We start from the raw sequence: 13,993 nt of genomic DNA, 5'->3' as shown, positions 1-13,993 counted from the left end.
GAGAAGACGTGACGGGGTCTGCCTGGCGTAACCCCTTGCACGGCAGAGCCCCCGGCCAGGCGGGAGGGCACCTGGCTTCCGCGCCCCCTGCCCGTGGAGCGGACTTGGAGCGGGGGCGTGGCAGCGGGGACTTGTGCTGGGGCGGGGACTGCCACTGCCCATCCCGGCCAGGGCGGCGCTAGGGGCCGGAGGAGGCTTCAGTCACCTCTGAGTGAAGTAAACCTGGGCTCTACAGCCACAAGCCGTGGGTTTTCTGGCAGTGTCTGACCACCTCCTGGCCTCCATCTCGCTGAAGTTTATCCAACACAAGGGCAGCTGGGAGCCCCCCGCAGCACCCTGAGCCAGCGGCTGGGGAGGGGGCCCCACAGAGGCCCTGACGGTCGAGCCTTAGCTCTGCTGCCCTCGCTCACGAGCAGGTGCGAGCGGAGCTGGCCTCAGGGGCCCTCCCCCTGAGCCCCACCCTGGGACCGGGGCTCTGCTTACCATCGATATTTAGCATCATCTTCCAGAGAGAAGGCCGGACGGACTGATGGAAGCCAAACCACACCTCTCGGCCCCCGCCCAGCGGGTTGGAGCAGCCCTCAGATGCCGTGAAGAAGGAGCGGCCCACGGGGGTGTACCTGGAACAAGAGCTTCGTCTAGGGCGGCAGGCGGGCACACACCCTGAGGATGGCCAATGTGCGGCGGAAATGCGGGAGAACGTCCCCCCGAGAGCTGAGAGCACGTGGCCTGGTCCTGCCTCCCATTTCCCGCAGGACCTCCCACCTCGATGCCTTGCCTGCAGCCAGCACTTCACACCTTGCTCGGGCAGGGTGGGCAGGGGTGTAAGTGCAGGTGACCGCGGTCAGCCAGCTAGACAGGCCCTTCCTGGGCCGCAGGGCATCTGGCGCTGAAGGCCAAGGACCTCTCGTAGACCAAGCCCCCGGGGCCATGCCCGCTCCGCTCAGCTCCTCCACAGGGCGGAGAGGGAGACGCTAAACTCAGATCTCGCTTGGGGATGGTGGGTCTGCGTGTGGAAGGATCCACACCCCTCCTGGGGCCAGTTCCCGCCAGGGCTCAGAGCTAGAGGCCCCCACACTCTCAGGGCAGCGGTCAGCGGCTGTGGCATCGCTGAGGGTCCCCAAGGGAAGACCCTGCTGCCTGCAGACGCAGCCGCCAACCAGACACGCGGCCCGCTCTCTACCTCCCCTCAGACGTGCTCATCCTGCCTCTTTCTCCACTTTTCCCAAAGACTTTCCTCCTGATGATAAAGGTAACTTGGTGATTAATTCAGAGGGATTTGGTGGGGGGAGAGAACAATCACAGCAATTCCTGCTGCTCATTTAAAGAATGGATTTGACATTTTGGCAACAACCCTTAGGAGCTGTTCCCTGCCCTGACGGACAGCCTGCCCTGTCTGCAGAACAGCAGGGCGCCCTGTGAAAACCCACCCGGCCCTTCAAGGCACCTCCTCTTACACTCACACCTCAGAGTTCTGGTCAGGGTTGGGAAAGCGCAGTTTGGAGGTTCATTTCAGTTTCAAGTGTTCCTTCTTTTACTTAATCATTCAAACAGTTCCCGAGGTCCCACTGTGCGGGATATATGCAGAAGGAAGAGGCGATCCCGGGAGAAGCCCAAGCTCCCGCATGGGGACCTATTCAACTCTTGGGCCTCTGTCTGGTCAATTACGAGCCATCCAAATGTCCCAGCAAATGCAGTGATTAGTGGAGGTAAAACCCCACAGGATAGAGCCAAAGTGGGAAACCCCCAAGGTCCTGAAAGGCTCCTCCACGTGGCACAGGCCAGCTGAGCACAGAGCTGGAACATGGGTGCGCAGGCGACGGAGAAACGGGACCCAGCTCACATGCCAGGTGGAGCGACCGTGCGCCCAGAGTCAGGGAGTGTGTGCCTGTCTTGGGACACAGGGAGCGGGGGAGGGCAGCTGCTGGGGGATCCTGGGCGATTCTTCTTTCTCCGGTGGGACTGTGTGTGCCTGAGAGTGCTTTCTCCACCTCTGTGTGCCCGAGACTCCGCCAGCTCACTTTCCTGGCAGGCACTGCTGCCCTTGCCCTATAAACCCGGGTGTGTCACCACCCAGAGCCCCAGGCCCAGTGCATCCTGGGAGAGCAGACTCACATTCTCAGGAAACGGCGGCGTCGGAGGCAGACCCTCCTGCTCCTCTGGCCCCCACCCCACGGGCGGTCCTCACCTCATGGACGGCAGATGCCTCATGACCACGTCCAGGGCTTGGATCGTCTCGAAGGGGACGCTGGGCAGCCGCCCCGAAAGTGCATCGTGTAACGCCTGTAAGCTCACGCAGGACACCCACTTGATGGACACCTTGAAGATGCGGTCCTTCCCTTCTCCCGGCAGCGTGACCTCCAGCTCCACCTGGGAGGGGACCCGAGCACACGGCTACTCACGCATTCTGAGGAAGCCAGTGGGGAGTTTTCACGGCCCCAGAAGGCACCTCCCCGTGGCCAAGCCAGCCAAGCACAGTTTCCGCACAAGTTTCCCCACAAGTTTCCCCACTCAGCCCCGCTCAGCTCCTCTACAGGGCGGAGAGGGCGACACTGAGCTCAGACCACTTGGGGGTGATGGGTCTGCATGTGGAAGGGTCTGCACCCCTCCCGGGGCCAGCCGTCTTCCAGAGCACCCACGGTCAGGGAGACTCAGCCGGTCCTCCACCCAATGGAACAGGGATGGGCGTGCCGCCCCTTCTGACCCGGAGGTCCCGGCCTCCCAAGCCTGAGCAGATACACAGGGGCGCCGGAGCCAGGGGTCAGCACTGCCGGGGGCTGGGCGGCTTCTGTGAGGCGGAAACCCCAGGACGGGGAAAACGGGACGCAGGCATAAACAAGGCTGTTCTTGGGACGGAGGAACGGGGTGCGGGCAGCTCTCTGGGGGTCCTGGACAGTTATTCTTTCTCGGGTGGGACTGAGAAAACTGCAGAGGATGTGGGGTGGGGGGTTCCTGTTTCCTGGGTCTCTGAGTCCATAAGCTAGGTTGCAGTGCATAAATCATGAGCATGAGCCTTCTCAGAACAGACTCGAGACAAAACAGAGCAAGACACTAACAATGATCGAGATGGACGGACGTTTCCAACCTTTCTGTCGGATTAGACTTGTCTCCAGTGCGACGCGGGGAGACCACAGTCACTCAGTGGAGGATGTGGACAGTGGGGACATCATACCCCAGGCTCAGCCTCGAGCAAACAGGCTGCAACACTGCTGGAGGGCTGTCGGCGCCCACCTGTGCACAGAAGTGCCATGGGACAGCATCACCAGGGCCAAGAAGGCAGAGAAAGCAGCCTCAACCACCACCACGAAAGCGCAGGCGGGGGCCAGTGTCAGAGGCCCTGCCACTCACATGTGATGACGGCGGTGGTGGGGGGCTCATTCTTACTCTAGCCCCACCCCCAACGCCTGCACTATCCCTCCGCTCACCCCCCGCCCTTCGGGGAGCGCTGCCTCTTACACTGCTACATGCCCTCAGACACCCCAGAGCAGCAACCAGACCACATGGAGCCCTGCACATCTATGACTCATGCAGGCCCCAAACCAGACATGGCCCGGGCTCCGTCCAAGGAGCAGCAGAGTGTGAGAAGGAAGCCCGTTCTTCCCAGTGGATGGATCTCAAGCACCTAACACTGACCAGAAGCAGCTAGCCGGACGGCTGCGACAGTAAGGTTCGTCTCAAGACAGAGGACATGTTAAGGGTGCGCACACAGCCAGCGAAAGCTGTCAAGAGAGCACCAGCTTAACCCGAGTCATCAGGATGGGGACTGTAGGGGCAGCCGGGGAGGGGTGAGTGAGGCCGGCAGAGACCCGCGTGTGGCCGCAGAGCGTGGCCAGGAGGTGGTGGGGACTCACATCCGCTCCCTTCACACACTGACTCCAGCGGGCACGTCATGCCCACTGTGCTCGGGAACCAGTGCTAAATTAGACGGCTGTTAATGTCATTCTTCAGAAATGCCTCTATAATCCCACCAAGTGGGGATGTGGTGGGGTGTTTCCCTTCAGGAAGAGGTCCTCCTGTTTCCAAGTAGAGTCCAGACCAGCCTCCTCGCAGTCCCCGGCAAAGAGGGAACAGAAGAAGCTCCAGGCTCTGCGCCATTCTCCATCAGACACGCCTCAAGAGGCCGCACTCTGCAGCCTGACCGGGCAGGCGGCTCCTCCGGGATGCTGTCTATAACGCGGGACAGCGGGCGGCCCCCGGCCTCACAGATGCCGTGCGCACAAGGACGCCAGAGCAACAGAGCCATGACCAGGAAGATGTCCCCCGCCACCTTCTCACTGTGGGCAGCGTCAGCAGAAGCACCACCACAGGCCTAGAAAATGGGAGACGGCCCTGAGGGCTGACCTCTGCAGTCGGACAGAAGTCACACGCTGGGTCCTTCCTGTCTGTGTGTCACCGGGGTGACAGAGCAGTCCCACCTGGAGCCCCCGTGCAGCTGGAGGGAGCACCAGGGAGGGCCGGGAGCACCGCTCGCCACGGGCTCTGCTCACCCAGCCGTCCACAGACCCACAGGGGGAGCACCATGGGCAACAAGCGAACACGCTCCTGGCTGCAATTCACATCGTGTCCCTGCTGAAGACGAGCCAGGAGCAACACCTGCATGGCGAGCAGCCCAGACAGCTCCTTGGTCTCCTGCATGGAGAAGGGAAAGGCGGGCCTGGCATGCAGGGGCCTTTCAGCCAGCACGGGGTTGGCAGGGAGGAGGGAGGGCTGGCGGGAGAGACGAGGAGCAGAGGACAACAGCTGCCCGCTGGGGGTCCGGGACCCAGGCACGGTGTGGACACCCCAGGCAGCCACCGGCAGACTGGGGCAACTGGGGACACTAAAGGATTCCCTCTTACTACACAATTGCCTGTGATGCAAAAAAAGTAGTGTATGGGAAAAAGAGCACACATAAAAGGAAAAAAAAAGATGGCTCTTTGCTACAAGATGTAAACAGGTGGGAAGAGAAAAGGGTAGCATCTCACATGAGCTCCCAAACAGAAGAAGACATGAGTTTCTGCACCTTGCAAATACGTGACAGACATTACAGGTCACTGGAAGGAGGGGTCTGGAATCGGGAGACTCCACCCAAACCAGACCCTGAGGCTGTGGTCAGCTTCTCTAAGCCCACTTGAGGAAAGAATGAAGATGGGAGCGCTCCCAGCTAAGAGACACCAAGTGGCTCTGGGGTAAAGAATCTGCCTACCAACACAGGAGATGTGGGTTCGATCCCTGGGTCAGGAAGACCCCCTGGAGGAAGAAATGGCAACCCACTCCATTGGCAAGTCTTCTTGCCTGGAGAATCCCATGGACAGAAGAGCCTGGCGGGCTACAGTCCAAGGGTCGCAAAGACTTGGACACGAGTGAGCACACATGCAAAGCGCCCACCAAGACCTGGTGAGATGCCCAAAGTGCTGCTGTGGCACCAGGCACCCCACGAGCAGCGGTTACGGCGGCAGAGGCGAGCCCTCGGCCTGCAACCATCGCTGTTAGCATCTGCCAAGTGTGTGCCAGGCCCCCGGTGCTGTAACAAGTACTTTAGACCCTGATGCCCCTCCAGGCATGATTTGAGACCAGGAGCGTGGGCATCACCCAGGAGAGCTGCTTAAAGCTGGAGACACCCCAGACCCGGAACCAGAACCAGCACTTAACAGAGGCCCCAGGGCTATGGGGGAAACACAAAGAGTGGAGAAGCCGTCTCAGGGTGCATTCACTCACTGGGGGCGGCACAAGGACCCTGGCAGGCGGCTGCCACACCGCCTTCCATTTTACAGGGTGGCAGGGAGGCAGCCCACCCGAGGCCCCACCACTACTCAGGGACAGGAAGGCACTTGGCTCACACCCACTACCACCCCGGCGCCCGTGTCGACGTCAACAACAACGTGTCTCAGCTCTGACCACCACATATCCTCCCCCAGCCCTTCTGAAGGAAAATATTCCTCAGGGCCCCCAGTACCTAATTATAAATATGAACAGACAACACTGTGAGTAAACTCCCTAGGCTTTTCTTTCTTATACAACTTTAAACAAAAACAAATGTGCAAATTAAACACAAAACTTTATAACTAATACACTTGAAATGGAATGTATTGCATGGAATTCTCTAGGCAAGAAGACTGGCATGGGTCCACCCCATTCCCTTCTCCAGGGATCGAATTCGGGTCCCCCACATTGTAGGCAGATTCCTTCCCATCTGAGCACAAGGGAAGCCCCATTTCAAAGGCAGAGAGCATGTTCATTTGCAAGAGGTGGTTCTGCTCAGCTGACTGGCTGGCATCAGGTCCCCAGAGCCAGGCAGGGCTGGTGAGAGGCAGGCTGTTATTTCAGGGGCCCTCATCATTGCCCCGCCCAGCCTCGGCCCTAACAGAGGCCTCCTATCAGAGAACCGCAATTCCCAGCCGTGCTGCTGGGAGCTGAAGCAACCGCCCCTGCTGGCCATCCAGCCCAGTAGAGGAGCTTAGTCATTTTAAGATTATCATCAAAATGCAAAAGCAAAACCACAATGTCCTGTCTGCAGAGAACTTGCAGGTGACAGGGCAGTAGCCTCAGATCTCAGATCCTCTAAGCTCTGAGCTATTTTCCTTCTCAGGGACTCTTTTGGTGAGAGGCTAACTGTGTAGGTCATTCCTGAAGGGAATCAGCTTTTACATTCTTATTGGGATAATTGTTCAATTACTTGTTTGTGTTTTGATGTTGTTCACCCCCCCACCCCCCAGGACATGTAAAAATGATTTCCACGCCGTCTTTGGTCTTCCTCTCTTACAAACAACACCTATCATCAAAGCAGGGCAGCCCAGTGACTGGAAGATGTGCCAAGAAGTGGCAGCTGCTAGGCAGAAGGGTTACTGCTTTTTAAATAAAGCCACGGCAAGGATAAAGACAATAAGGAGAGATGACATGTTAATCCAACCACGACTCCCAGGTTGATGAATCATGGCATCTCTTTGGACGAATCGCTGGTTACAGCCGAGTGACCGCTTGCTTTTGCTGCCAACGTGGCACCCGCCTACACCTGCACGAACACACTTCTCTCTAGGTCTTCACAGACCCAGCCCATGATGCAGGCTCCTGTCTGGGGTTGGCCTGGAGCATGAGCGTAGGTGTGTGGTTCACATTTAAAAGTTTCATGGTTTCGGGACGTTCTCAGTGTCTCTCTCTGGACTCAGATGACGTCACCCTCTGCCGCTGCAAACCACAGCCCACAGATGATGGTGTGCACGGACTCTACCGTGAAGCACACGACTGCTGGGGGCTCTCTGCCCGTGCGGGAAGTGACTCTGTGTTGTGACGAGAGGGACAGCAGGCTTGACCTCTCACACACTGCTCCACCCAACCCGCCTCCGTGAGCTCACCTTATCCCTCCCGATCGGAAGGGGCATCGCTGTGTAGAGATTCTTCCTTCCGTCAAACACTGGTTTCCGATCCCCAAAGATCTGTGTTTTAAAGTGCTGAACCATATGTTCCACTATTTCCCTGAAACAAGACAGAATTTGAGCAAAACATCAATAAAACCAGGGAAAGGGCATATAAGGATGACATTCTTTTGACACTGGTTTTTAAGCAATTTTGATAAGCTCTGTGACTCATTTTAATAACCTGACTTTCAACTTCCTTCTACCAGAAACCAAACTAGACCCTTGGGTGGTTTACACTCACTCACCCCAAGGCTCAAACACAGGAGAACCCCTTCCACGACCTCACTGTGCAGGCTGAGGGCCCTGCCCCGTGAGGGAGCACCCCGGCCCACAGACACCGGTGGCCGGCGTGGGCTGGCCTCGCACTTCTGTGACCCGCGGCAGAACACGCGCTGGGTGCTGCTGCCTTTTCAGTCTGGGCTCTGGAACAAAGACCCTGAACCTGACATGGAGGTTTGCTGTTGTAAGCGACAGAGATTCTGGGGCTCTCCTCGGGCAGCAAGAACCCAGTGGGCACGAAGCAGCTGTTCTGCTGTGGGGCTCGAGGACCGAACGGGCTGTGAGCCCACCTTGCTCTGCTCTGCCTGCCTGTCCACCCACCAGCCTCTCCGCACACCCGGCACAGCAGCACTGCACGCCCACCTGACTCTGTCAAGGGCAGAGGATGGGGAGGCGCGCCGGAGCTCAGCTTTGCTCTAAGCCTCTGCCTCTGTTTCACTGGCTTCACGAGGAACGCACCAAGCTTCTAATACCCAGCAAGAGAGCCTGGCCCAGAAGGTATGAAGCCTCCAGGACAGCTGGTGCCACTCTGACCCCATCCCCGCCGCCCCGACCAGCAGCCGGGGTGCAATCTCACCTGCTGCTCCACACACTACCCTGGGCCACCCACGACAAGGCGGCTCCTTCCTCCACACTGTCTCCAGACCACTGCTCCCCAAGCTTCGAGGACCCCATCTTCTTGGTCAAGACTGGGGTCTTGATGGGTCTTCACCATCAACTCAAGGTCCAGATGGCTCTATTGGGACATTCCACCCACATTCAAAGAACAAATCACCCAACCGAATTCAAGTTTATTGTGAACAGAATTAAGAGGGCACACGCCCCAACTTTTCTCTTAAACACGATGAGGTAATTATGGGACAACCTCACTTATAAACACAGATGCAGAACAAAATAAGAGAAAGCCCCACCCTTCATGGCTCCTCTCTCTCCCAGGATTGGAGTAATCAGCCAAACCACTGTGGTCCTCCCTAAAGGGACCAGTGAAGTCTATTACAGTGAAGAGCGGACTTCACCACAGTCAAGTGTGCAGGGGATGAGGGGCAGGGGACAGCTAGTTCCAAGGGGCATACATGATTCTTTTATTGGGGCGCTGAAAACACTGTGAGATGTTTAAAAAAAAAAACTACCAACCGACAAACCATATTCATGGATAGGAATATTCAATTTCCCAAACAAATTCACTCTCTCAATCCCAATAAAAACCCAGAGGGGTTAATTTTTATCTGACAAGATTTAATAAACTGCAAAGTGTATTTGGAAATAACAAAGGATAAAGGCAGGGAGGGACAGACAAGCTGAACTCAGGACAGACTCGAGGACCCAGAAAACGACCCACAGAGGCAGACATTTCACTTATGAGAGCAGGAGCAGGAGAGACAGGACAGAGCGCAGGTGAACCGACCTAACGAGACAGACAGAGAGCAGAGACAGCAGACACACCTGTGACTCCAAGGGCTGACGAGGGACACAGGCGAGGGAGACGGAGAGCTGCACAAGCTTCCAGTTATAAAAGCATATGTCACCAGACATTTTTGATGTATTCTTTGGTTAATTTCTAATTTCACAGATTTCTGCAGTAACACCTTCTCACTGTGAATTTCAAATACGGATAATGCCCTAAGTCTGCCTAGACCACCTCTACTTCAGTTCTCTTCCCAGAAGCAACCTTTTTATCTTCAAAGCTATGCATTTTCTATAAATACAGAGGTACATTAAAAAAAGAAAACAAACAACGTATTGCTTTTTTAAACACATGACATCAAACACATGGTTCTGGAGCTTGCTGTTTTCCCAGGATTGTGTTTAAGACCTTCCCTTGTCATTATATACAGAAAGTGCCACCAAGTCTAGAGAGAGAAATGTCACTGTACCAGGTACTATAACGTGATACTGACAAACCATATGGTTGCCTGTATTTCCAGGTGTGGTGCTCACACCGTGAAGCTCCACTTCACTGCCGTCCATGGTTTCAGTGTTCCACGGTGTGTTTATTTAACCATCCCCAGTGGGTGATTTGAAACGATTTCTTTTCCCTCTCTTTTTGCCATGACAATATTAGATGTGCTTGTACACATCTCTTTGGGATCAATACTTAGAAGCAGAATTGGTGAGTCAAGGATATATGGTGTACTAAGCCACCTTCTGAGAAGTCTGTACGGGTGTACATTTCCTCCCATGAGCAGCAGGCTGCAAACCGCACAGCCAGGCTGCACCGCCCCCGCTCCCCCGGCACAGACAGCTCCTACTCCGTGTTCTTCAGGAGCCACTTGACCGAGCTCAAGAGGAGTACGAGGGAAAGGACAGTCAGAGACCAGGAGCACACCTTCTTCCGTCAAGCAGCCCACCCTGTGCATCTGAGCACGGGAAGTGCTAATTCTGGCCTGACGAGGTTTCCAGTGCTGGCGGAAAGGCCTGCACGGCCTGGCCCGGCCCTGGGCACGGGCTGTTGCGGGTGCCCAGCTGCGGCCACAGTGGCACTGGAAGCCTCCTGAGGGGCCCTGCCTTATACTGAACCCCTCCCACAGCACCGCTCAGGACGGGGACGGGCTGTGCTGCCAGGGACGAGGGCGCACTGGGCAGGTGTTCACAGTGTGAACGTGTGTAGACGGCGTTTTTCTCAGAGGGCTGCACGAAGCCTCAGGCACTCAGAACTGACACGTGCTTTAACACAGACTGCAGCGTGGAAGCACACGGGATTCTGAGGACTCCCTGAACGGCGCCAGTCTGGGGGACCTCCTGCGTCTGACTCGCTCCCACTCCGGGCTCCCGCCTCCTGCCCACTGGGAACGTGAACCGCATCTCCCTCGGCCCACCGTAGCCCACTGGCACAGGGCAGGTTCCACAGCAGTAGCATGGCTGGAGAGAGGGACTATGTCAAGGTGCTAGCGAGTCATGCGTTCTTCTAACACAGAAACTTTACTTCTGACATTTTTCCAAGCTCTTAGGATTGATTACAATTTTGAGATTGAACCTGAGCCAAGGTCCATCAGAATTACCAGCAAAATGAATGCGGAAGGCATGTACATGGAAGCAGGCAGCGACTTTCGGGTGGGCTCTAAACCCAGGGGAGCCGCACGGCACACGAGCAGGGCCTGGGCTGGCCTGGCCGCAAAATGCAGCTCAAGACTCATCTGGGCTACTTCCTGCTTGACTCAAGGCGATTGCTAGACACGGGGCAACTCCAGAACCTTGCAGTCATAATGGCAACAGGCCTGTGGGAGTACAGTCAGGTAAAAACATCCCATTTTAATCACCACCAGCCTTCTTCTGCTGCCAGATGACAAAACCTTAGTCATGCCTATTTTCATAAAAGAAAGCTTCCTGTACACTGTGGTTGATGGGATAATAAGGGCCCACTGCTGCCACGCCAATCCAAAGCTCAGGAAACGTGCTTTTCCACGCCTTCGTTTTGGTTCTACGAGTATATCCAAATCACAGATTCTCACAGGAATTCTGTCCCAAGGAGACTCAAAATCAGACAAGCCCGTCCATGGAGCGTCTCAAAGCATGTAAGACACATTCAAGATCCCAGAAGACCTTTAGTAAACAAAGCTGTCTGAACCAGTTGTGCCCAAAATTCTGGTTTACACACACATTTTTTAGTAAGCACATATTTAAAGGACCTCATATAACTGTCAAGTATTGTTTCTTTGGAGACATGTCTTTTGGGGATAAATATGCAGAAATAGAATTGGTGGGTCAAAGAGTGTGTACTATTTTTATTTTAACATGTACACCAAGTCACTTTTTTTTTTCTCCAAGTCACTTTCTAAAAAGTCTGAACCAATGTGTACCGGCCACACTGAGTGCATCCAACTGCTTAGTTTTACAGATAAGGGAAAACAAGCCCCAAGCACTCTTCCTCTTACAAAGACTCACTGGGAAAAAAATCTACAGCCAAGAGTACTTTACAGGGTACCAGCACAAACCAGGGAGCCGATCTGACTTCTCAAACTGCGACTCAGAATTCTGTTTCTGACCATAACGAAGTAGGAAGATGTATCCTCCCATCCTACAAAACTAGTGACAACGTGAGAACCATTTATGGCCCCGGAGATCAGGAGGTTTAGGGCTGTGATCACTGGGGAAGGAACACACATCTGCTCTGCTGGGAGTAATTTCTAAACCACAACACACAAGATAGGAGCATTAGCGAGCAGCAGTCTCGTCCTGAGGAGACAGGAACAAAAGAGCTGGGAATCTGTGTGGCTGGATACCAGAGAAAAGAGCAAATACATGATGTTCAGCGAACAAAGAACCCTCGATCCAAGTGAGGAAGCAAAGAAAGGTGACGTGTAATCTAAGGGAAAACCTGCCAATAGAAACAAACCCTGAGATGACCCACATGTTGTAATTAGCAGACATGAGCTACTATAATAAATATGCTATTACTATAAATACATTCAAAGTCATCAAGAAAAAAGATGAGTGAACAGACGAGAAACGGCAGAGAATGTAAACTATGAAAAAGAACCGAGTGGGAATCCCAGGACCAAAAAGTACAGTATATAAATGAAAAAAAATTTACCGCATGTTTACCACCGAAGACTAGACATTACCAAAAGAGAGGACGGGAGGAATAAAGTCACGTTAAAGAGAGGCCGGTGAAGGCGACCCAATCCGAGAAAAGAAGGGGAACTCTTTTTTTAAATTACAGTCACAAGACAGTATCACATGGTCTAACACATACAGAATTGCAATCCTAGTAGGAGAAGAGGAAACTGAACAGGAAACATAGTTAAAGAAATGATGGCCAGTATTTCACCCAAATAACATGAAAGACACAAACATACAAATCTAAACAACTAAAGGATCCCAAGAAGGAAAAATACAAAGAAAACTCCATCTACATACATCACAGTCAAACTGCTGAAAAGCAAAATTAAATAGAAAGTATTTGGAGGAAGAAGGCAGATACATACTGGGGAACTATAATTAAACAAACAGAACGAAACAAATCCCCGAGGTTTCATCAGAAACAATGAGGATTAAAAGACAATGCTTAGTCCCTCAGTCGTGTTCGACTCTTTGAGACCCCATGGACTGTAGCCCACCAGGCTCCTCTGTCCATGGGGCTTCTCCAGGCAAGGGTACTGGAGTGGGTTGCCATGCCCTCCTCCAGGGGATCTTCCCCACCCAGGGATCAGACTCAGGTTTCCTGCACTGCAGGCAGATTCTTTACCATCTGAGCCACCGGGGAAGCCCCAAAGTCAATGTAATAACATGTAATTTAAGGTACTGGGGGGAACTGCCAGTTTAAAATTCTACATCCAGCAAAAATCTTTTAAAAATGAGCAGAAAGTAACCATATTTTCAGATTTTAAAAAATGCTGGGAGGATTCATAGCTGGCAGGTCTGCACAAGGATAAACGGGCTGGAAATCCTTGGGGGTCTCCCAGGGCAGGTTTGAATCCTGTTTACTATGCATCTCTCACGTCTGCTTCTGCTTCATTGACCACTCTAAAGCCTCTGGCTGTGTGGATCACAACAAACTGTGGAAAATTTTTAAAGAGATGGGAATACCGGACCACCTTATTTGTTTCCTGAGAGATGTGTATGCAAGTCAAAAAGTAACAATTAGAACTTATGTGGAACTGGTTCAAAATGGGAACCAGCTGGGAAAGGAGTATGACAAGACTGTATACTGCCTGTATACTGCCACTGTTTAACTTATATGCAGAGTACATTATGTGAAATGCTGGAAAAGATGAATCACAAGCTGGCATCAACACTGCTGAGAGAAATACCAACAGCCTTAGATATGCAGATGATACCACTTTAATGGCAGAAAGTGAAGAGGAACTAAAGAGCCTCTTGAGGATGAAAGAGGAGAGTGAAAAAGCTGGCTTAAAACTCAACTTAAGATCATGGCATCTGGTACCCTCCTTTCATGGCAAATCAGATGGGTGAGAAAGTGGAAGCAGTGACAGACTTTATTTTCTCGGGCTTCAAAAATCGCTGCGGATGGTGACAGCAGCCATGAAGTTAAGAGGCTTGCTCCTCGGAAGGAAAGCTATAACAAACCTAGACAGTGTATTAAAAAGCAGAGACATCACTTTGCTGACAACGATTAGTACAGTCAAAGAAATGATTTTTCCAATAGTCATGTATGAATGTGGGAGTTGGACAATAAAGAAGGCGGAGTGCCAAAGAACTGATGCTCTCAAATTGTTTCTGTAGAAGACTCTTGAGAGTCCCTTGGACTGCAAGGAGACCAAACCAGTGAATCCTTAAGGAAAATCAACCCTGAATATTTACTGGAAGGACCGATGCTGAAGCTCTGATACTCTGGCCACCCGATGAGAAGAGCTAACTCA

General features: G+C 53.4%; 1 protein-coding gene across 1 annotated transcript in view; it reads right to left on the bottom strand.

Annotated features, from left to right (window-relative positions):
• Positions 1-13,993, bottom strand: part of AGO2 (argonaute RISC catalytic component 2) — an 81,171-nt gene that overhangs the window by 23,225 nt on the left and 43,953 nt on the right. Inside the window, exons 3-5 of the mRNA XM_069600875.1 lie at positions 7,332-7,452; positions 2,189-2,370; positions 484-620 (exon numbers count right to left, since the gene is read on the bottom strand). Of these exons, the coding sequence (XP_069456976.1) occupies positions 484-620; positions 2,189-2,370; positions 7,332-7,452 (440 nt within the window). The remainder of the gene's footprint in view (positions 1-483; positions 621-2,188; positions 2,371-7,331; positions 7,453-13,993) is intronic.

The sequence above is a fragment of the Ovis canadensis genome, chromosome 9 (genome assembly GCF_042477335.2).
Source record: "Ovis canadensis isolate MfBH-ARS-UI-01 breed Bighorn chromosome 9, ARS-UI_OviCan_v2, whole genome shotgun sequence".
In the NCBI taxonomy this organism is placed as follows: Eukaryota; Metazoa; Chordata; class Mammalia; order Artiodactyla; family Bovidae; genus Ovis; species Ovis canadensis.
The sequence above is the reverse complement of the archived record's forward strand: the minus strand, read 5'-3'. Positions and strand labels throughout refer to the sequence as shown.